Source organism: Nicotiana tomentosiformis, chromosome 9 (genome assembly GCF_000390325.3).
Source record: "Nicotiana tomentosiformis chromosome 9, ASM39032v3, whole genome shotgun sequence".
NCBI lineage: Eukaryota > Viridiplantae > Streptophyta > Magnoliopsida > Solanales > Solanaceae > Nicotiana > Nicotiana tomentosiformis.
The window spans coordinates 96384078-96409206 of NC_090820.1; the positions used below are offsets into that span (position 1 = coordinate 96384078).

At 36.5% G+C, this 25129-nt stretch overlaps 1 protein-coding gene across 1 annotated transcript; it reads left to right on the plus strand.

Moving 5' to 3' along the window:
* The first annotated feature begins 8955 nt into the window (after positions 1-8955).
* Positions 8956-16155, plus strand: LOC104089789 (probable metal-nicotianamine transporter YSL7). Its single transcript, XM_009594763.4, has 6 exons — positions 8956-9503; positions 12830-12993; positions 13696-13793; positions 13879-14013; positions 14510-14699; positions 14821-16155. Exons 1-6 carry the CDS (start codon positions 9056-9058, stop codon positions 15925-15927), a joined length of 2142 nt encoding a protein of 713 aa, XP_009593058.1. The 5' UTR covers positions 8956-9055; the 3' UTR covers positions 15928-16155.
* The last annotated feature ends 8974 nt before the right edge of the window (positions 16156-25129 follow it).

A 25129-nucleotide genomic window follows, 5' to 3' on the forward strand; every position in this document is an offset into this window, starting at 1 on the left:
TGGTTACTTTATCCTTATTCATGTCTTAATATTTAATCTTTTTTTATTAGTATTTGAATAAATTTATCCATAATAGAAGTGTTTGTAGTCTTCAAGGATAATTATTACTAAGGGTAAAAAGAAAAAAATAATTAATTTTGTCTTGAATTTCTAAAATGACAAATAATTTAAGACAACTAATTTTTGGAACCACGACTGATAATATGTGGCGGAGGGAGTAATTCATAAACCCATTATAGTAACGCCATATGAAAGTCATATTCCCCCACCCCACCCCCACCCCTCAACTAATAAGGACAACTATTTCCTTTAATTTGGACATAAAAAATCTTATTGTATACTTCTTTCGGTCTAATTTAAGTGATTTTTTGGCTTTTTTTCGTGGTTCACAATATTTGATTATTTAAGATATCAAGAAGGAATTAACTTCTTCTTTCCAAAGTTGTTCTTGGAGTAAAGAGCCTAGGAATAGTTTGTTACACTACTAAAATAACTGTCAAAAAGCGTCCAGAAAAATCGACCGAAATCGGTCGGAATCGAACAAAAATTGATTGATTTCCCACCATTTTTAATTCGTCGGAAAAATAATGGTCGCTAACGGATATCGACCACAGACGATCGATATTTCCGACCGAAGTCGGTCAGTAATTTTCAACGCACTTTGACCAAATAATATGACACAAAATAAACTTACCAACCGAATTCGGTCGATATTCTTGAAAATAATTTTTAATTATTTTTAAAATTAGCGACCGACTTCGGTCGGAATTTTAATTATTCATTTTTAAAAAAATTATTCAATTCCGACCGAAATCGGTCGGTTTTATTAAAATATTTTAAATTTAAAATAAAAAATTATGACCGAAGTTGGTTGGTATTATTCAAATATTTAATATTTAAAATCAAAAATTCCGACCGAAGTCGGTCAGTAAATTTAAATTTCTGGAAAATTAATTGAACATTTTCGAGCGATTTTGGTCGGTAGGCGGTCAGTATTCTGGGTAAGTTTTTGGCAGAATACAGTTATTTTATAGCTGCACCACCTGCCAACAACCAATCACCTATAATGACAGCATTACATTGCTGCCATTCAACCAATAACAACAATAACAACAACAATAATAACAACAACAACAACAACAATAACAACTATCAAAACTATATTAACAAAGCATTATCTCCATCTAAACTAAACTATATTAACAAAATATCATACCCAACAACAAAACTTTTCACAAGTTAAAAGTCAAACATCATTCAATGCGTATTTTATACTACATCATCTCCATCTCCACTACTAAAACTTTCATCGTCGGCATGGTTCGAAGGATCACGATGAGAAAGATTAGCATCTGGGGAAGGCTCACGAGACCGGGGAATGGGAAAAGCACCACTAGTAAGAAGATTGGCCAGCTGACCTTGAAGGACATTAAATTGTTGGTCCCTCTTTTCTAGCTAAACTTGAAGGGTATCAAATTGTTTATCTCTCTTTTGTTCTCTAGATTTTGTCTCTTCAAGCTATGCTGTCAGCTTTGTGATCTTCTTCTCCATAGACGAGTGAGTCGACCTATCAATTGCCTCGCCCTAGGCGGAATTACCTATACCTTGCAATCCAACCCTGTAGTGCCGAAATGATCTCTCTGGAAGGCTGTATGCTATCCCTTTTTAGGACCACTGACAACATCCAACCATATCTTATTCGCTTCTTCATCTGAAAGGGGTGGTCGCTCGCTTTGCTCATTCGGTGGCAAGCTCTGAGTATACTTCTCTATATTAGTCATGTAGCGACCCTTTATTTAGAAGATCAAAAATTATTAACTATATAGTATTATAAATATTAATTTCAAGTTATACTAATTATGAAACTTATATATGTAGTCTCCGCTTAGTCCTCGACCTATCTAGTTGGATCTGTCGGTGTCTTCTTCTTCCGGATGTGAGTCTCCATAAAGAACTCATCATGAGTCATCTTTCTCCCATATATTTTTTCCTACAAATATAATAAAACATGTTAACTAAATAAAAATATATAAATATAGTTTGATAAAAATAGAATTAAATATTTTACGGAATTATTAGTAGTCTCCTCGTAGTCCCCATGCTCCTTGCACCCACACAGTACAAGGAGCCACCCTTATCAGATGCTCGGGCCTTCTTTCCCTATTCACACCTTTTCTCAAATTTTTCAGTAGTCCACTGCCTCAGCAAATCCTCCCATATGTGCGGTAGAACCCATGAAGGCTTCTTGCTCTTCTTCCGAGCAGAACAGAAGGAATCATATAGTCTCTTATGGCATTTGAACTCAAAATTTGCAAGAATGGCACTGTTATGCCGGTCCTCCCAGGCACACTTAGTCTGCAAATGAAGTGTGTAACGTTAGATGAAATTATTGTTAATATAATGCTTAAATAGATAAGAATTTTTATTAAAACTTTAAATTGGTTGAAAATTTGCTCCACGAGCTCCGGTGGAAATTCACTCCAAGTCGCATAGGGTGCATCATACAACCGGCCAAGAGTTTCACTGATTATCTTTGTAGTCTGATGACTAGGTATGAACCTGCAATATAGCAATTACATTAATTAAATAAGATTAGATATTATAATTCAGCAAAAATAAAGAAGTAATAAATAAATCTTACTCATTGCCCTCGGGCCTGATGATCATCCTATGATAACGATCATACCACACTTCCTCTGGATCATCATCCTCCGATGAATCTGAAGCGTGCGTAGAAAGGGAGGCATCTAGCTCAACGCTACTATCCCAAAGGTGAAGTCTAGAAATGCTAGGAGATGAACTCCGTGAAGAGGGAGACGGGGTCGCTGATGAAGAATGATGCGATTTAGACCCCTACTGTGATCTAGACCCCTGCTACGATCCAGTACACTACTGCGATCTGGGTGGCTGAAATCTAGATGGATGTGATCCAGTTGGTGATGAAGCAAATAGAGCAGATGACATGCATATCACCATATGGCCCTATGACTGCTGACTCGGTGGACCCATGTAACTATATGCAGGATCATGTGGAGGAAGCGGGGTATAGCCCTGTGGTGGAGAATGGTAAGAATACTGCTGGGAGGGCGAATGGTAGGTAGTCTGATGAGTAGATGGATGTGGTGGAAAAGATGTGTGCCTAGAAGATTGATGTTGGCCATCATCAACGGAGGGATGCAAGTGTGGAGTAGAAGGAAGTGAGGGAGTAGCACCATCCTCATGATCAATAGGCCTCTTTTCCTTTCTAGACCTACCTCGACCCCTACTGGTCATTTGTATAAATTAAAGAAAATATTATAATTGAGAATATAAATCTATATAAGTTGAGAGCGATTGGAAAAACTAACATGCTAGTCATCTTTGAAGTATCCTTCCTCGTCCGAAAATTCTTCCTCTTCAGTTATTTCATTTTCATCAGCTGATTCTTCGTCCTTATTTTCTATGATTGTTATTTCCTCCATATCAACTTATTCTAATATGCATTGAGGATGCTCTAAGTCTTTTGCTAACTGATCATCCACTATTTTGTTAATACTTGAGGTATCGTTTTGGTAAGCAACATCTAGCACATTCTCATCTTCTACCCTACCAACAGGCTTAGTTTTGATTACAACCAACCAATCAGCCTTATCCCTCGCAATGGATATGGAGCATAATACACTTGTCTAACTTTTTCTGCAATTATAAAAGGATCATAGCGATCATACTTCCTCTTTTCATTAACCTTAATTATGTTGTGCTGCGAGTGTACATTTATACCTCTTCTAGGTGTTGGGTCAAACCACTTGCATCGGAAACGTATGATCTTCTTATTTGGCCAACCTGAATATGATAATTCTAGAATCTCTTTGATCACACCATAATAATTATTTTCCTTATCCTGGTTGCCTTCACTACCTTTGACACACACCCCATTGTTATTTTTTTTTATACTTAGAGCATTCCTCGGTGTGAAATTTGAAACCATTCACAAAATACTTAGACATAGTTGTAACCGTAGGTGCAGGTCCCCAACATATATCTTTCAAAAATTGATTAACACCGTTGTTTGGATTATTGACCTACATGTAGTGTTAAATAAATTACAAGTGAGCAAGTATATTCACAAGTGATCAAGTATGTATATTCACATATGAGAAAGTATGTAAGATACACTTACACACTCTTTAAACCATGCCTCAAATGTAGAATATACAACATCATGACCAAATTGACTCACAAAGTCACTAAGCGGCACATTAAAAATTTTGTTAGTTGCATCAACCAAATTAAATAGTAGTCCATGTAAATTAATCTTACGTCAACACTTACTTAAGAAAGGGTTAAACTTCCGGACAATTTAGCAACACATGATTTGAAGCTGATTTGTACTCCATACTACTTAGGCTCTTTTTTGATCGATCTTTAGAACCTCAGCCTGGTTGATTGAATATGGACATTGGTGGATATAATAGATCATTCTCAATCGTGATATTGTGCCGATTGGCCTATTTCTAGCACATGGCACATGACTGTCGAAGTAGTAAGAACAAATATGGGCAGTTTTCTTTGCAAGATAGGCTTCACATATGGATCCTTCAATCCTATTCCTCTGTTTAACAATTCGTTTACACTTGCTGATAGTCCTGCACATTGTCATATTAGATAATAATGTTAAAAGAAAATTACAAGAATAAATCAAGGTTTGATCATTACCTCTCGAATGGATACATCCACCTGCATTGAACCGGCCCTCCAAGTCGCGCCTCGTGTACAAGGTGAATTGGAAGGTGTTCCATCACATCAAAGAAATCACATGAAAAAATCCTTTCCAGCTTATTACTGATTATAGGAATGTTTCGATTTATTTGAAATAGGTTTTTTTTCCTTAATGTGGTAGAACATAAGTCTTTAAAGAACAAACTTATCTCAGTGATGAGTTTCCAGATATTTTCAAGCAAACCACAAAATACAATTGGGATTAAAGTTTCCATGAATATATGACAGTCATGACTTTTTATATGAGTCAGCTTTCCTTCAACCATATCAGCATGTTTTCCCAGGTTCGAAGCATAGCCCTCAGGCATCTTTAGGTTTGTAACCCACTCACAAATCTGTCGTCTTTGTTCCAAAGTGAATGTGTAGCTGGCCTTGGGCTTGAACACCTTATCATTGTTCGCAGACTGCAAATATAATTCAGGTCGCCTGCAATATTCTTGTAAGTCTAGTCTAGACTTCGGGTTATTTTTTGTCTTATTCTTATCATCCATCATTGTGTTGAACAAATTGTCAAAATAGTTCTTCTCAATATGCATGACATCAAGATTATGTCTGAGAAGATTATCCTTCCAATATGGCAACTCCCAAAATATGCTTTGTTTTGTCCAGCTATGAGTAACACCATGTCCAGAAAATCTAGAAGGTGGGGCCTCGATAACTTTAGTGAAGTTCTGAACCCCCTCTCAAATTTCCTTACCGGACAAAATTGGAGGTGGTATATCATGTTCAACTGTATTCATTTTTAATGCATTCTTCATCCTTCTGAACTCATGATCAACTGGCAAGAAATGACGATGACAATCAAATCATGACTGCTTTCGGCCATGTCTTAAAGTGAATGCTTTACCATTTTCCATGCAGTAAGGACATGCTAGCTTTCCAGCAGTCATCCACCCAGACAACATTTCATACGCAGAAAAATCATTAATGGTACACATTACAGTAGCACGCAAGTTGAAATTTTGCTTAGTTGATATGTCATATGTCTCAACTCCATCACACCGCAATTATTTTAGCTCATCAATCAAAGGTTGCAAATATACACCAATCAAACTCTTTGAATTGCGGGGACTGGGAATAACACAATTTAAGAAAATATATGGACTAGTCATACACATTTCAGGAGGAAGATTATACGACGTAATAAAGACCGGCCATCATGAATATGGTGTTCCAGAAACAGAAAATGGTGTGAAACCATCAGCACACAAACTCAACCGAACATTCCTCGATTCACTAGCATAATCCAGATACGTCCTATCAAAATGCTTCCAAAGCCTCCCCATCTGAAGGATGACACATAACACCGGGCGGCCTTCTATTTTCATAGTGTTATCTCATATGAGGAGCGAAACTCATCGATGCGTACAATCTCTTTAATCTAGGAATAAGAGGTAAATAATGCATCGACTTCACAACAACATTCTTCCCGCTGGAAACCCGCTTAAAACGAGATTTTTTACAAAATTTATAATTTTCTAAATCTGCATCACCCTTATAATACAACAAGCAACCATCTTCACAACAATCGATTCTCATAGATGAGAGTCTTAACCTAGAAACCAATCTTTTAGCCTTATAGAAATCTTTAGGTATGTTGAAAGTTGGGTCAACTAGTTCATTCATAAGGCCAATGAAAGAATCCATTTCGGCTTGAGAAATATTTGTATATGATTTGATACTTAATAATCTAACTGCAACAGACAACTAAGAGTGCATACTCCCTTAACTTAGTAGATGACTAGTGACCTTTCACTATTCATAAAAATATTTTGCCTCTTCGTTAGGAGCTTGTTCAACACTTTCATGGGGGTCAAACTCTAAGTGCATCCCAAAAGTACCCGCAACCATTTTATGGTATCTAGGATGTTGAACGTTATTCCCCACCGACCTACTACTTTCACCAACAACTATGTTATGAAATACACCATCACTACCATCAACCTCTCCATGACTAGTCCACACAAAATAATTATCCATAAACCCTTTTTTATAAAGATGAGTCTTAACATTCTCCAATCCAAAAAAATACAAACACTTGCACTTCACACAAAGACACCTAACTATCTCTCCGATTTGAAATGGTTCAAGTGATATTGCATGCCTAATAAATTCATTAACCCCTTCTATAAATTCATCCTTCAAAAACCAACGATTAGGATAATTCCTATTATACATCCAAGTACGATATTCCATCTACACAAAGAATAAATAAATTGCATGTTATATTAAATGAGTTTTCAAATTAATTTATAGTTTAAGTTACATAATAAACTTTAGTTACAAAGTAGTTAATTTAAATAATTTGAGTGCATATTAAATTTAAAGTTCTCATATATCCCTAAATAAGTTCTTTTCAAATTCAATTAGACCATTAACGGGCAATATAATTGAAAGACTTGCAAGATAACAAACACTAGCATTAATCGTAATTAGACTAACTCATGAATATTATAATTTGTTAACACATTCAATTAGACTAACTCATTCAATTAATATAGCATAATTAGTTAAGCCTAATTTTCTAAAAGCAATAAACTCTAATAGAACAATATTATCCCCTAAATTAATAAACCCTAAATTTTTAAAAGCAATAAACAAAAATAGAATAATAAATTAAATCCTAAAATTTAAGAATTAAAGTAGCTTAAAAAATATTAGGTGACTAACCTTCACGTGGTGGAAGTAGCGGCGGTTGAGTAATGGTGAGAAGGGAGGGAGGTGGCGGAAGAAGCAGCGACGACGACGCTGGTGAGGCAGTGGCGGAGGACGGCGGTGGCGGTGAGGCAGTGGCGGAGGACGGCGGTGGCGGTGAGGCAGTGTGAATGGGGAGTTGGGCGAAGAAGGTAATGAGGATGATTTTGGGCTTTGATTTTGGGGGAGGATGGAAGTAGGAATAGATTTTTTGTGGGATTTGGGCAAAATCGGCTTAGGGTCAAAGAGGGTGGAGGAGAGAATGAGAAATAGAGAAAATTGAGAAATGGGGAAAAAAGCCCGCTGGTGGGCTCTAATTTGCAGATTTTCGATCGACTTCGGTCGGAAAAGGCGACCGGTACATTTAAGTGAAATATTGACCGTTTGACCATAAACTTACCGACCGAATTCGGTTGGAAATTTGATTTTTAATTTTTTTAATAATTATTTTATTAAAATAACCGACCGAAGTTGGTCGGTATTTAGTGAAATAGTCAAAATTAATTTTAATCAAGGGCTATATATATATATATATATATATATATATATATATATATATATATATATATACACACACGTATGTTGTTGTTGCTACAACTTAAATATTAATATATCACTACATATTATAGAACTATATACTTTATTTTTAAATGTATTGTAGTAAGTTTTAATCGAATATAATTGAATTTTCAATTGATCCACTGATAAAGTATCCGAGCAAAGTACTAATAAGGTGATCGAGAATAAAATATTCAAGACTATATGTGTGTATGTATGTGTGTGTGTGTGTGTATATATATATATATATATATATATATATATATATATATATATATATATGTGTGTGTGTGTGTGTGTGTGTGTGTGTGAGTGTGTGTGTTGTTAAATGTATGTAGATATTGTAAATGACAAATAATCTAACAATAATACCGACCGAAATCGGTCGGTAAATTATATATATATATATAAAATTTTTGTGGTCGGTATGTTTGTGTGAAATTTTTTCTCCGACTTTTGCGATCAATTTACCTATTTTTCGACCGATTTCGATCGATTTTTCTTCCGACCAATTTCAGTCGATATTCTGTACACGGGTTTTGACACTTTTCTAGTAGTGTTATATTTTCAATGAGCATATTAAGATTAATATGATAAATTTTATTGTTAATTAATATTAAAAGATGAATTTTTTAATATGCGTAAAATAAACCAAAAAATCATTTAAAATGAATGGGACGGAGTAAATGGTGTCACGTAAACCGAAACCACGAAAACAAAACCATCCACATCTCTATCAAGAAAGCGTTCAATTCAATATTTCATAAACCCCCATATAGTAATGCCATATGATAGTCATATTCAGCACCCCCACCCCACCCCCTCCCCCCTCCACCACAACTGATAAGGACTAAGGACAACCATTTCCTTTAATTTGGACATGGAAAAACCTTGTTGTATACAATATAGTGTGACCCACTTAGTAGCACGCATTTTTATTCACTTTTCTTCTTCAATTCAATAAATACCAATCCTCACTTCAAGAAAACAAAGCAAATTAAACAACCCCCCAAAAAGAGTAAACTTTTTGTATACACCACAAACCATGGATAGATCCAACAGTACCAATAGAAGGGAACCATATCCTTCTACTGAATACTCAACAAATAATACAAATTCTCAAGTTGATTTTCTTACCAAAAAAACCAATGAATCCCATTTAGAACCAGAACAAGAAGAAGAATCTACACAATCAGTAGAAAGAATTTTTGAGTCAAAAGAAGTTCCTACATGGCAAAGTCAATTAACATTCAGAGCATTTTTTGTGAGCTTTGTATTGGGAATTCTTTTCACTTTCATTGTTATGAAGTTAAATCTTACTACTGGAATTATCCCTTCTCTTAATGTTTCTGCTGGTCTTTTGGGGTTCTTCTTTGTCAAAACTTGGACTAAGTTTCTTGAGAAATCTGGTTGGCTAAAGCAGCCATTTACTCGTCAAGAAAATACAGTTATTCAGACTTGTGTTGTTGCAACTTCTGGCATAGCCTTTAGTGGTAAGTAAATCCTTAGTTTCTTCCTCTCTTTATCCTACTCAAACAATTATGCAAATTAAACATGATTAACTTTTATAAGATTTTGCTTTTTCTTAGTCGGAATCTATCGAAAATAGTCTCTCTACCCTGCGAGAGTAAGGATGCGTACACGATACGTACCCTCTGAGATCACACTGAATTGTTGTTGTTGTTGTTGTAACTTTTATAAGATTTAACTGATAGAATAATAATATTGTCAGTGTAGTTTAATCGTCTTATTTTTCGGGTTACTAATCGTATAATTTTCTTTTTAAGTGACAACGTAAAAGCTCTATTACTACTATTACTGTGTATAAATAGTTAAACTTTTACTTATATTCATCGACGTGTATTATTACACTGTCAGTATAATAAGATTTTTAGGTATTTTTTTATGATGACTTGGTCGAAAAATTACGATACATCGGTGTAAAAAAACTTTTTTTTTTCTGTAAGCTTTGTTTACTTGACCGAAGAGTGTAGTAGTAAAATTTTAACAGTAACAAATAATCTATTTTTTTTGTTCTATATATGTCACTAATTTTAGGTCGATAATTACTTTTAGTTATCTTTTAGGTGATAGTATCAGTTTATAAGAGAATTAGGTTTAAATTATTTGACTTCACAAAAGAGTTCGTTTAGCTGATGAGATGTTTTTACTTAATGTGGTAATCACTTTCCATAAAAGTAGGGTTGGGAAAAAATTTGGTGTGTAGTTTTTGTCAAAGCATATGTTTATCTCATTTTTGCAATTATTAAATGAAGAAAGAAACAAGGGACATCGCCATTAATGTTTGCTGAAATATTGGACTATATACAATTGTCATTATTTGGTCCACGGGATATTTGTATACTGCTCTTTCGGTATTTTGCTTTGCGGTGGCTTTGTGGACTCCACAGTGTATAAAGATATCACCGAATTTAGGCATCAGTAAATATAAATATTAAATTCCAATATTCAAAATATCAAATAATTTAAAAATTATGTGACTATGTGAGAGTATGTAAATGTAATAATTTTCACTTACAAATTGTTAACTTGTTCAAGTGAAGAATATTTTAAATAAAATATTATTTTTACTAAAAATAACGTCTTTTCATATGAAAGTCCTGTCCACAAATGAATTGTTAAAAAAATTTCAACTTTAAATTCCAAATAATATTTTTTAAAATTTCTATCAAATATTATCCAAATGCTTACTTTATCATTTACACGGGTGAAAAGGTGTGTGGGGTTCTATGGAGGTGGTCTCATCTCGTTAGGATAAATGTCAATTTCCAGAATAGCCGTAAAAGCCCTTGTCATTATTCTTCTTTAATATTTTATCAATTTTGTTAAATATATTTTAATTTGATTGGACATAAAATTTTAGATTATATGTAAAAGGTACTTTTCATTCTTGTGGTCATAAATTAAAATGGGTATAACAAGATAAAAATTACCCTTTGAATTTGCATGCCATGTTAGTACGTGTCATTAAAAATAAAATGAAAATGTTAGCATTAAAATTTAATTTAAATAATAGAAAGATAACATTCCTTTTAAGCAAAACAGTAAAACACATAAATTGAAGGGAACACTAACACTGTTTTCATTTTCAGTATAACTTTATACTATTCCAGAAAATCTATTAAAGAACTTCTCTAAAAACGTTTTCTATTAAAATGCTTTTTAAAAAAAATTCAAGTCAACGCAGGCTGCTTATTACTCAACTTTAGTTTTACCTGTATATTTTAATTTATTCATAACTATCACTTATCCCAATTTTCACTTGTACGTCTCTACCTAAGATGACTTGTGCTTTAAACTTTGCAATCAATTTCTGTGTAGATTACTAAAAAAACTATTCAGCTTGATGAATTAGTATATTCTTGGATTCTGAAAATTAATAATTAATGAGTTTAGTCAAATAGTGTGAATTATTGACTAATTTAAAAGTCATTGCAACAACCGGAGTGCCATTTACTTGACTTGTTGGACTAATCTGATTAACACTTACGCAAGCTGGAACATTTGCAACACTTATTTTAAAGTCTTTGTTATGATCTCCGCAAGTGGTGGGTGGGTCAACCTAATAATGTTGATCGCGTTATTCCACAATTATATCCGTGATATAGTATATATATTCTCACAATGTAAGGTAGGGACACAGTATATTTCCACAATATGAGGTTTGAGGAAGATAATGTATACGCAGACACCCAGTATATTCCTGTAGTGTGGGATCTGGAGAAAGTAATGTATACGCAGACTGCCAATATATTCCCATATTGTGGGATCTGGGGAGGGTATGATATGCAGACGCAATATATTTCCACAGTGTGAGTTTTGGGGAGGATAATGTATATGCAGACTGACGATATATTCCCACAATGCGGGATATGGGAAGGACAATAAAATACATAGACCTTACCCATATCTTGTGAGCAGAGGCTTTTCCATAAGAACTGTATATATAGGCGAATCATTATTGTTTTAGAATATTGAAAAAACGTTCCCCTACTGTTCAGACTACTAACATGGCTAGATAGTAGATCCAGATTGGGATCTTAAGTTATCCACTACTACTGCATAACAACATGTCAAACTTTAATATAAACACACACAAAAACTCATACTTAAAATCATTTAATTATTTATAGTTTAACTCGAAAGAAGTCGTTGTGCTAATTAAGTCCACCACTGAACTTGAATACTTGAAATACTTGTGAAATTTTCAAGACTTATTTGAAGAGTATTTCAAGTGAAACAATGGTTGCTAAAATTGGAGAATTTGCTAAAATTTCTTAAAGAATTATATGGCAATGTTATGTCTTCTGTAATGTTTCTTAAATTGTTTGTTACTGGAACCTAGTCTATAATCTCTACAAGTTTTGGAAATCTAATCAAGTATTTTCCTATTAGCTAATGAATTTATAAAGATAATTAAGAAGTCAAAACAAAAAAATGGAAAAGAAGATTGCTCCCACCGATGTGAAATATGAGCAGTCAAGATTTTTAGACGAATTTATTGGGTGTGTGAGAACAAAGTCTTACATGGAAACTAGAAAAAAGGTCAGGTGTATAAAGCTTCCGCATTCACGCAAGGTTGGAAAAATGGCCGCACTCAACCTCACATGCTCACACCATTAGATACTCTTAATGGTGTAAGATGTGCGCGCTTGCTCTAAAGCGGACAATATCACACCATGTTAAACCATACGAGAAATTAACCTCTGCTCTTCCGGTTCTTCTTAAGGTGCTAAAAAGCATCTCAAAATGCAATAACTCTTATTTCGTTTATTTACCTTTTATCTTTGATGAGCAGGAGGTTTTGGAAGCTATCTTTTTGGCATGAGCGAAGTTATTGCTAAACAGTCAAATGAAGATAATGCTGCAGATAATATTAAGAACCCTTCTTTGGGATGGATGATTAGTTTCCTTTTTGTTGTTAGCTTTCTTGGACTTTTCTCTGTGGTTCCTCTTCGTAAGGTACATTCTTAACTCAGAACATCTCTAATCCATATGTTATATCATATTTTCTAGCACAATGAAACTTCTATAGGCTGTACTCAACACATTGTTCAAACTTTTATAAGGAGCAAAAGTTCAAATTTGCCCCTATAATATGAGAGAGTTTGCCCTTATAGGTCACGGGTTCGAGCCGTAGAAGCAGTCACTAATGTTTGCATTAGGATAGGCTGTATACACCACGCCCCTTGGGGTGCGGTCGTTCTCCAGATCGTGCGTAACGTGAAATGCCTTGTGCATCGGGCTGCCCTTTAGTTTGCTAACGACAAGGATACGAATGGAAAATTTTTGCCCTTTTTCCTTTTCAGAAGACATGAACTTCATCTGTTCTTTTTTTTGAGAGGTACAGAAAAAAGGGCAGCCGGTGTACTAAGCTCCCGCTATGCGCGAGGCCCGGGGAAGGCCAGACCATAAGGGTCTATTGTACGCGGCCTTACCCTGCATTTCTGCAAGAGACTGTTTCCACGGCTTGAACCCGTGACCTCTTGATCACGTGGCAACAACTTTACTAGTTACGCCAAGACTTCCCTCTCAAAGTTGAGAAAAGATTTAAAATTTGGAGCTGTCCATAAGTAGTTTTGGAATGAATGGCTCATAATTGATACTATTGTTCTTTTTTTCATATAAATGGGTATTTTTTGAGATAATGTGTATTTGTTTCAGATTATGATCATAGACTTTAAACTAGTATATCCAAGTGGAACTGCGACTGCTCATTTGATCAACAGTTTCCATACACCACAAGGAGCTAAGCTAGCCAAGTGAGTGTTTCATACGTATTTAACTAGATGAGCGTTTCTTATAAATGAAAGTACTAATTGTTTTTTTCCTTATTGCTAACTGCAGGAAACAAGTAAAAGCTTTGGGAAAGTTTTTCAGTTTCAGCTTCTTATGGGGTTTCTTCCAGTGGTTTTTCACAGCAGGAGATGGCTGTGGTTTTGTTAATTTTCCCACATTCGGTCTCAAAGCCTACGAAAACAGGTAATATATATGACAAGGTTTAGATTCAACCTTTTTTTATCCACATCAGTTGAATGAAACCAACTGACATGATTTCCTGATAAGTTTACCTGTGTACAATAGAACAACCAAAAGAACTGAACAAGCTTTTGAACTTATTAGCCTATTAATACAGTTTGCGATGCGTTTTCAATAACTTACAAAATGCAGTTGGCCTAAGTTTAACTCTTTTGGACTCTAATAAACTTCAAACTTCTATAGCCGCTACAATATTCTGATTTTCTTGCATAGATTGGAAACAAGGCTGTTTTGTACTCATTCTGTAACTTGAAAGCATATTTCTTATTGTATTTAGCTTATATATAGGAAGTTGACCAGCATCCATCTTAAGATTCTATTTGCTATTGATATCTGTCTCTCAGTATGTACTCTAAACTTGTGCTTGTTCTACACAAGATAACTGACTTTCGTCCTGTTTATCGTTTTAATCTTTCGGCTTATTTCTCCAATCGACCAGGTTTTACTTTGACTTCTCGGCAACATATGTTGGTGTTGGGATGATATGTCCTTATCTGATCAACATATCTTTGCTAGTTGGAGCTATCCTTTCATGGGGTATAATGTGGCCTCTTATTCAAGACAGAAAAGGTCATTGGTACCCTGCTAATCAAAGCGCCAGCAGCCTTCATGGCATACAAGGTTACAGGGTAATCTCCCCTTTTCTCCTTCTCTTTTGGAGCAGAACAATGAATATGAGTCGATAATCTTGATTCTTTTATAAAACTGAAATGAGGCTTATCGCGTTTCCATAATGATCTTGTATTGCAGGTCTTCATAGCGATCGCCATGATCCTTGGTGATGGTTTGTACAACTTTTGCAAAGTACTTGGACGAACGTTATATGGTATATATTTTCAAATCCGTGAGAAAAGAGCAGGGTCCGTCCTTCCTGTTGGTGCCCGTGGATCTCCTACAGAGCCTTCTTTATCTTATGATGATCAGATACGAACCGAGCTTTTCCTCAAGGATCAAATCCCTACGTGGGTCGCAATAGCTGGTTACGTCAGCATTGCCATCGTCTCCACTGTAACACTTCCGCATATTTTCCATCAACTTAAGTGGTACTACATCGTCGTAATTTATATTTTTGCACCAATACTAGCCTTCTGCAATGCTTACGGATGTGGTCTCACCGACTGGTCATTGGCATCCACGTATGGAAAGCTGGCCATTTTCACGATCGGGGCATGGGCCGGGGCCGCTCATGGTGGGGTTCTAGCTGGATTAGCTGCTTGTGGTGTGATGATGAACATAGTTTCCACTGCATCCGACCTAACACAGGACTTCAAAACCGGTTACATGACATTGGCTTCTCCTAGATCCATGTTCATAAGCCAAATAATCGGAACAGCAATGGGCTGCGTCATTTCTCCTTGTGTATTTTGGCTCTTCTACAAGGCGTTCCACGACTTAGGTGTTCCAGGTTCGGAATATCCTGCCCCTTATGCTCTCGTCTATCGTAACATGTCTATCTTAGGGGTCGAAGGTTTCTCAGCTCTACCGAAGAATTGTCTCACCCTTTGTTATGTATTCTTCCTTGGAGCTATTGCCATCAACGCCTTAAGGGATGCTGTAGGAAAGAATAAGGCAAAGTATATTCCTCTTCCAATGGCAATGGCCATACCGTTCTATCTTGGATCCTACTTTGCTATTGATATGTGTCTCGGGAGCCTGATCTTGTTCGTCTGGACAAAGATAGACAAGGTTAAGGCTGATGCATTTGGACCTGCCGTTGCATCTGGACTAATTTGTGGTGATGGAATCTGGACCTTGCCAAGTTCGATACTAGCTTTAGCAGGCGTGAATCCGCCTATTTGCATGAAATTTCTATCGCGGAAGGATAATATTAGAGTGGATGGTTTCATAAATCCTTGAAGTCCGTTACACCAGATTTTATCAGTTTCTAATTTTTCTCTTGTCTTTTTATGTCACCTTTTTCACTTAGATTGTTCGATGTCCATAGTACTACTCTGCTCAAGATAGAAGTTTACTTAGAGAATATGTTGATCACCATATCAAGTTGTAAATGTGATATATTTTAAGTACTCCACAAGTTTATTGTACTTCAATATATGTTTTCATTAAGTGGTTATTATTTAACTATATATGGACTCAGAAAGGATGCTCTGCTGTGGAAAAATGTATGCTACTTAAATTGGAGCATACATATAGAGAGCAAGAAAATGAAACAGATTAACTGCTCCTATATTCTTCAGAGATTCTCACTGCTACCTTCTGTATATGATGCTTGAAATGTATTATTTTGTTTACAACCAACATTTTTACTCCACTGCATTTAAATGTTCCTTGAGCCCGGGGTCTATCGAAAACAGTTTATCAACCTTCAGGGTAAGATCTGTGTACACATTACCCTCCCCATACCCCACTTATGGGATTATACTAAGTTTGTTGTTGTTTTTTGCATTTAACTGTTCATATCTTTTTAGATAATTCTAATAGATAAGCCTCCTAAATATTTCAAAATGAATGATAGAACTTAAAAGAATGAAAAATAACAGCCAAACAATAAGCTGTAGACTACTTTCCCATTGCTCAAAATTTCTGCATTCAGCTTCTGGATTTGAAGATATGAAAAAATTACAAACTTCTTACTCAAACTTATGCCAAAATTCAACTTCAAACTCAAAACTCAAGTTAGACATACAATCAGTTTTTTCCTATACCACACATGGCATCAAATAGAGCTAGTATGCAATACTAAAAACATGTCTATAAATGGACTAATTAAAACCCAATGTTAACAGTTGCAGGGGAGTAAACTAAGCCAACCTGAGAATGGGTAATGTTTTTGACAGCCTTGAATTCTAGAAAAGACATTTGATCCATCAGAGGCGGATCCGAAATTTAAATTTTATGGGTTCAACCTTTAATATTTTTAGCATTGAACCCATTATATTCTTAAAGCTATGGATTCATATATACTATTTGTTGTAATTTTCGTAAATTTTTATACATAAATTTATGCTCCGTATCGAAAGTTATGAGTTCAATTGAACTCGTCACTTGCGTGCTACATACGCCCCTGTGCTCCCTAAACACATTGGTGTCAATGCCACGTAATTTTCATATTTAGCCATGATGTATTTCACAGCTGTATATGCATAATGTTGTAGTGCGAGGGAATATATGTGAGGAGATTGTTCTGCTTTTCCTTGAACTGCTGCAGCTAAGACCCGGGCTATTGTTGGTATTGGTTTGAATGAATCAAGTTTTGGTTCTTATTTGAGGCCTTTGCATGCGGCCTTGCTGGGGACCGAGCAGTGGCGGAGCTAGGGGCGGAAGGCGATTTATCCGAGAAATTGTACTGTGTATATAATGTTAATTTGTTATGTATATATGTGAAAGTCGAATCCCCTTGCTTCTCCCTATATTTAATTCTTTTATTATTTGAACCCCTTGATGAAATTCTAGCTACCGAGCATGGCCGATGCAGCAGTTCATGAACCCACAGCTGCATCAGCACCTACATTTCTCTTCACTTGCATAATATGTGTGAATTGTTATAAATGTGGGTACTCGAAATTATTCGCGATGGATTTTATTTATTTTTGTCTTTGCGTTCTCAGAGACGGGAATTTGTTCTGCTCGTCATTTGTATTTTCTGAGTAATTTTCACATAGTTCAGTTATTTTAATATGATAAAAGGTTGTTTTATGAATTTACTATTGTAATTGGTAAATTTCAATTACCTTAATGTGACAAAAAATAAGATAAAATTTAGTGATTATACTGATACATGTTCGGAGCTACTCTATTAGGTGCGAGTTCGATTTGAATTCAGTCACTTTTGTTTAAATATTATATTTGTATTAAAAATTTTATTAAATATATATAAAAATTTAATCGTGAATCTAATATTTAAGACGTAATAAATTTAGAATCCATAAATTTCATGGCTCCGCCTATGTGTCTGTAATCTCCTCGTTTGTATCTTTTTCCTTCTTCTTGCTCTTTTCAGCTCAAATCAATGGCTTGACCTTCGGCCAGTTAATTAGTTTTCAGAATGGTATTCATATGCATTGTTTGACCCAAAATTTAGATTTGGGCTTGGACAATTAGGTTTAATAAAATAAAGTCAATCTTGGCCAATATTAATGTCCAAAAGATATATTAACTGATTTTTTAGTGGGGTGATACGTATATTATCCAAGTACAGTCAGACTTCTCTATAATAGCATCCCTATATAACAACACTTCACTATAAAAGCCAAGATTTTTCGGAACCAATTTTCATGTTATGTTATAATATATGTTCTATATAATATTACTTTGCTATAACATCCAAAAAAAATCGAAACAAACGAGACTGTTATAGAGAGGTTTGACTGTAGCAGTAAATGTTGACAACACTAGCAATATTCAATGACCCGAAAAGAAGGGAATGACATTAAATAACAATAAATAGCAATGAATGACATTTAAGTAAACTAGTCTTAGAGTACGCGCAAAACCCTATATAAACTTTATAAATTATATAAATATTATTAAATAATATATTTGAGTTTAAAAAAAATATAAGTTCTTGAAAATGACAAATATTGATCCTATTTAGTCAAGCACAAATAATTTTGATAGCTTAGTAATCTATTATTTATCCTTATTTCGTTTTAACTTCAGATGAAAATAATTGTCTAGGTAATATCTATTCTCGACCGGACAACTATAGAAAATTAAAAAAATGACAAACAAATTATGTAGCTAAAAAGCAAATATTCATTGCTGAGTAGAATTTAGCTATAGGTTTGTGATGGATCCTATTAGCTATGACACGAACTTCAAAGCTAATTCCTATTTCTTAAAGTCAAATTTTGTAATAAATATTTTTTTTACCAATAAAAGTCCTTTTCATCTAGTTGACGGAAATATGCATTACAATAAATTAAGGTATTGCCTTGGTAACAAAGTGTTTTAATTTAGTATTTTCTGATATTTATTTTAGGTAAAATTTTAATTATTTTAAAGTCCTAAATATAAAGACTTCTTACTTAATTCAAATAAAGAAAGATTTAAAAATAATAAATTTGATTTGATTCAAACACCTAAATATTAGATAGGAGAATAATCAAATGACTATTTTGTTTAGTGTGAACTCTATTTTAAAAGGGTAAAAAAGGCGAACGATATTTCGCTAAGGGCCTTCGGGCTTTTAATATAGTATAGATAACAATATGCGAGTCACCTGAAAAGGGTGAGATAGGGGTGGGCATAATACCGGCCGAACCGAAAAAACCGGCCGAACCGTGAATTTTGATTTTTCGGTTTCGGTTTAAACGGTTATTCGGTCGGTGTGCGGTTTTAAAAATATTAAATTTCGGTTTTTCGGTGCGGTTTACGGTTAAACCGAAAAATCAAAATTTTGGACTCATACCCAAAATTTTCGGCCTACAGACTTACGCTACCCATACCCATCTGAAGCCCAAGTTAGCCAAGCCCATCTGTACCTTAGCCTATTAGCCTATTAGTCTTACTAAGCCCAAATGCTCAAATTAGGTGTTAGTCTTTGGTTCTTTAAAATGGGAAGCTGCATTTGCAGAATGCTCTACTGTTCGAGATTTTGCAGTCTTTTCTGCAATCTTTTTTCTGTTCTTTTTCATGCATTGCCAAGGCTTAAAATCTAGTGGTATAACTGGTGTTTCGAGAGTGGCGGACTGCCAACTAGAAACAGTGAAAGAATTTACTACAATTAAAGATCCGTAGTCTACATCGGATATAAAAATCTTGAACTGTTAATAACCGAAAAACTAAACCGGAAATAACCGAACCGAACCTTGAAAAAACCGCACCGAACCGTAAATACTTTGGTTTGATTTGGTTATTAATATTATAAAATCGAAAACCGATAAACCGAACCGTACTTTCATAATAACCGACCAAACCGACCGACGCCCACCCCTAGGGTGAGATATGTGGATATTCTTTCTGACAATGATGAATTATTGATGAGCCTTAGAACATTCAGATTGTTCTTGGATCAGGTGAAAAAGTTAGGTAGGAATCTTAAAAAAGGTATATATATTGTATATTTGCCATAAAGCTAGATTCTATAGAGATAGTCAATGTATTTTTCTTATAAGTGAATATTTTATGTCCCCTATCATTCTGTCTCTTTCTATTTATAGGGAACATATACCTAAAAACTCTAATAATACAAGTCCAGACAATATCCACTAGAATATTGTTTTAGTGTCTTATTCTAATACTAGCCGTTATTTTCTTTGTCTATGATGAGTGCTCGACCTCGATCTTGATCTTAGACGATTCCTCGACCTTGATCTTCAATAACTCATCGGCTCAGCCCTTCATCTCCTAAGGGACCGCTTTGACCTTGGGCAGGCCTTTGTCGAAGTCATACCGGCGATACATGGCAGCCCATGAAGGCCCTCTTAATGCTAATTCACTTTAATCATATCAAAGATAATTTTTGGCCTATACAATTAGTCCCTCTGCTTGTTGAGGTCGTCCTCGCAGGCGAGTTCAATGAGCGAATAATGTCAGTCGTGGTCGATCTTATCGAGCAGACTATTACGGGTCGTAGTAGTCGTGGTGAGCAGGCAACGTGGCTCTCTATGGGCCACGTATTTCAAATCCCTTAAATTTTTCGGGTGATTTGTTAGAGCCATCTGGTCCAAGTGGAGGGATGATGTCATGGCATCTTGCGCCATGATGATGCCTGTTTCCGACGCATTGCTTCGATTTGCGCGTGATATTTGATTGGATATGTTGTTTCGATTCCGGCGCCAATTATGATGAGCCGTTTCGGGTTTGGTGCCCATTAAGTCAAAACGTTTCGGGTTTTGGTGACTTAATTTCTATAAATAGGTGTTGTTAAACCTGGATTTGAAATTTTGCTCTCTTAAAGTTTTGAGATATCAGCCTTCTTCTCCGAATCTTCTTTCTCTGTTTCATTGCCTTACACCATATCCCAATCTCTCTTTCTTGCATTCTTCTTCATTATCTCAAAGTATGTCAAACATATCCTCAGATGCAGATGAAGGGAGTCACGTTGCTCCCTTGGCGGTTGTGTTTCCTACTCGTAAGGAGAGTGTTTCCACCATTGTTGTGGATGAAACTTTGCCATCGGTGGAGGAGATACTCCTCCACAACCCCGATGCTTCTGATCTCACCCGATCACCGGACGTGACACCTGGTAATTTTCTATCGACGATGGCATCCAAAGAGTTGACTGATTTCAAAGCCAAGTTTGGTCTTCCCAACCACGTCAAACTGATCCCGACTAAAGGGGACGTGGTGCAGGTTTATCATCCCGGGCACTGCGCTTTATACTCCTACTCCTTCCTCATCGGTTACTCATTCCATCTTCTTTGTTGGTGAAAGAATTATGTCTCTATTACGGCGTTTGCCATGCCCATCTTGCACCGTGCGTCTACAAAGCTATCAGAATGTTGACTAAATTTGCTGAGCTGGCTGGGGTCGAACTGATGCTGCAACATTTGGTGCACCTATTTGCCCCTAGCTTCTATAGGGGAACGATGCTAAACTTTAGCCACCGCGGAGGTAAGTTCTTGGTGGTGAAGATGGACGACAAGGCCAGTCGCCAGTTCTGCCTTGACTTCTTTTATGTCAGAACTGAGGACGTTGCGGCTAACATCGACGGCTTGCCCGAGGCTTGGAACTGTACATGTAAGTGTCCTATTTTTCTCTTTATTTCTCTATTGCTTTGAGTTAAATGATTTTCCCTTTCTTGCAGCCAACAACCAGCCTCCTACCCTAGTCGTGCGTATTGCCGATTGGGTCGAGCAGGTTCTCCCTCAAGTCGCAGGGATCCGCGACTGGCCGAGCTTTTTTAAGAAGTTCAAGCTGGCACTTTCTTTAACAAGTAACTTCTTTTCTCTGGCCGTGGTCGTTTTAATTTTTGCCATATGTCAGCTCGCTTTACTAACTTCTATCTCTTTCTTTCCTAGGTAGGGGGTCTTCTCGGAGGAGCCGGGCACCTGTGCCTTCTTTTCGGAGGAGGGTTGCTATGCTTTTGGCTTCTGTCCCCATTATGACTATTGTATCCTCCGCACATGTCCCTACCTTGGCTATTGCAGTCCAAGATCCTACCTTTGTCACCACTGCTACTTCTATTCCTCAACGTTTCTCGTTTATTGACGAGGACAATGATGTCTCCCCCGATGATGGGGGTCTACGGGCTCGTAAGAGGAGAGCCGTAGACGCTGGGGAAGAGGCACCATTGGTTGTTGATTCTGAGGAGGGCGACTTCATTTTATGAGAGACTACCATAATCCATGTTGGAGAAAATACCGAGGTATATTTTAAGGCCCCACAATGGGAAGAGGTGGATGCGGGTATATTGGCGCATTCCGAGGGGGAAGCAATCGTGGAGGGAGCGCTTGATGATGGCTGCCACGCACTTCTGTGGCAAGAGCAAGCTTCGACCTCTCGAGCGGCTATGGACGTCTCTTCGCCTACTGGTGATAAGGGGAAGGTCGTTGAAAAGGATTGTAAAGAGTCGGGCTTTGATGTTGATTTAGATAACTTGAGAATATTCGATGAGGGACTCACCCAGCTCGAGGTAAGATTGGAGGGAGGTTCGAGGACCATCACTATCCCAATGGACCGTGATTTGCTGGTGAACACCGAGGAGGTAGTCCTTGCCCTAGGTCCTTTCTGTTCTGACGTCGAGGGTAATACCCTCAATGAGATAGATAACCGTGCTTTGTTGATGAGCATTACCGGCTTTTCTCTCAGGGTAAGTACTGTTGTATGACCATTTTCTAATGCTTTAGCCTGTTCTAAGTTCTAACCTTTTTCCTTTGATTTGCAGATGGTTATTCTGGAAATCGAGAGCATCCCGAGGGAGAAAAGGTGCAAAGATATCTTTGTGAAGTTGAAAGAAAAATATACTGAGTACTGCAGTAAATACCAGGATCTTCGAAGTCGGTTTTGCGAGGGCGTTGTTGTTGTAACGACCCGACCGGTCGTGTTTGAGCATTTTCACTTTGATCGGTAGTTTGAAAGCATGAGTAGCTCCGTATGATGTATTATAACTTATGTGAATCCTCGATTTTGGTTTTCAGGTTAATCAGAATCGATTTGGAAGAATGAATTTCATGATTTAAGCTTTAAGTTGGAAGAGTTGACCAAGTTTGACTTTCGGGTGTTTGACTTCGGATTGGAGTTTTTATGGTTCCGTTAGGTCCGGGTGGTGATTTTGGACTCGGGAATATGCCCGGATTTGCATTTGGATATTTTTCAGAAGGTTTCGGCGCTACTTGTCAAAATTTGGAAATTTGAAGGTTTGGAAAGTTCATAAGTTTGACTTGGAATTGACTTTGTGGATATCAGACTCGGATTGTGGTTCTGGGAATTGGAATAGCTTCGTTATGTCATTTGGGACTGGTGTGCAAAATTTGAGGTTATTCCGAGTTGATTTGATATCTTTCAGCACGAGTTTTGGAAGTTGAAAGTTAAAAGTTCATTCAAGTTTGAATTGAGGTGCGATTCATCATTTCGACATTGTTTGATGTAATTTGAGACCTCGAGTAAGTTCGTGTTATGTTACAGGACTTATTGGTATATTTGGACGAAGTCCAAAGTGGCTCGGATGAGTTTCAGATTGGGTTCAGATTGATTGAAGCCTTGTTGAAGCTGCTTGAATTTTTGGGTTGTTGGTGCAACCACTTCTACGGAAGTTTGGTCACAGAAGAGACTCCACAGAAGCAGGAGCTGAGGGTATGAACTCTGATTATACGTGTTATGTGATTTTATTTGGAGGTGACGCACATGCTAGGTGACGGGCGTGTGGGCGTGCACCGTAGAATTGAGACTCAGTCGATTTCGTAGAGTTGTGTAATCAATTAACTTGTATTTCCCATGTTTTAGAGAAACTGAGCTGTGACTCATGTTAGAAATCATGCTTAGGCAAATGCTGGTATTATTGGGACCCACTTAGGTCATTTCTGCTATCAAATTTTATGTTTAAATTGTAATTTCGTACTTAGTCATGTTCATTCATTGCATATCAAATCTCAGTCTCTGTTGCTATTGATGATACACCATATCATCATTTTGGGCTAATTTCATGACATTGTGAGCCCGGGAGACTGGAGAGGTGTATGACTGAGTGAGGCCGAGGGCTTGATAGTGAGTGATGTTTATGAGATTGGGCTGCACGTCGCATCATATTTTATTGATTTATGCCTGGATTTGGCTCATTATAGCGCTTGGGCTGAAAAATCCCCTCCGGAGTCTGCAAACCCACAGTGAGCGAAGTTGATATTATATTGAGGGGTGGATCTTCCCTAGGCATGGATCTTGCCTAATTATTTATATTAAGGGATGAATCTTCCCTGGGCTGGATTGGTCCTGTATAGTATTGAGTGACTAAATGTCAGTTATTATATATATATATATATATATGTTTGGGATGGATATTCCCTGGGCTGGATTGCCATATACTGTACTGAGTGACTTTGCGCGAATTGTCATTTATATTTGGGCTGGATCTGCCCTGTACAGTGCCGAGTATTGAGCATGATGAGTGAAAATACGAGACAGTGAGATTCAGCACTCTGAGAGTGTGAGTACATGAGTTCATCATTCGAGATGCATTGCATTTGACATGCGTACTTGAGATACATGCATAGAGATGCATTTCCTCATACTACCCGATTTTGGTGACATTTATGATTTCACCTGTTTAATGACATATAGGCATAGAGATGTATTTTCCTCATGCTATCTGAAAATGAAACATCTTGTTTATTGTTGAAAGTTTTTTGGGAAAAATCACAGTTTTCAAACTTATTCATATGCTTTTGGTGTTTTCGGCAAAAGATTTGGGATTTACTATTATACTTGAAAAGCATGCCTATCTTTCCGTAACTGTGAACGAGTTGAGCATCTTACCTCTGAGTTATTTTCATGTACCATTTTATTATTATTGTTATGATTGTTGCTGGTTATTGGAGTTGGACTCTGATCCTTATTCCATCTCGTCACTACTTTCAACCTAAGGTTAGGTATGTTACTTATTGAGTACATGGGGTCAGTTGTACTCATACTACACTTCTGCACCTTGCGTGCAGATGTT

Excerpts from the sequence above, each read along its gene's own strand:
- LOC104089789 (XM_009594763.4), top strand. The coding sequence starts at position 9,056 with ATGGATAGATCCAACAGTACCAATAGAAGGGAACCATATCCTTCTACT. Across the intron at positions 12,994-13,695 it reads CTGTGGTTCCTCTTCGTAAG|ATTATGATCATAGACTTTAA; the intron begins GTACATTCTTAA and ends TATTTGTTTCAG. Across the intron at positions 13,794-13,878 it reads CAAGGAGCTAAGCTAGCCAA|GAAACAAGTAAAAGCTTTGG; the intron begins GTGAGTGTTTCA and ends TGCTAACTGCAG.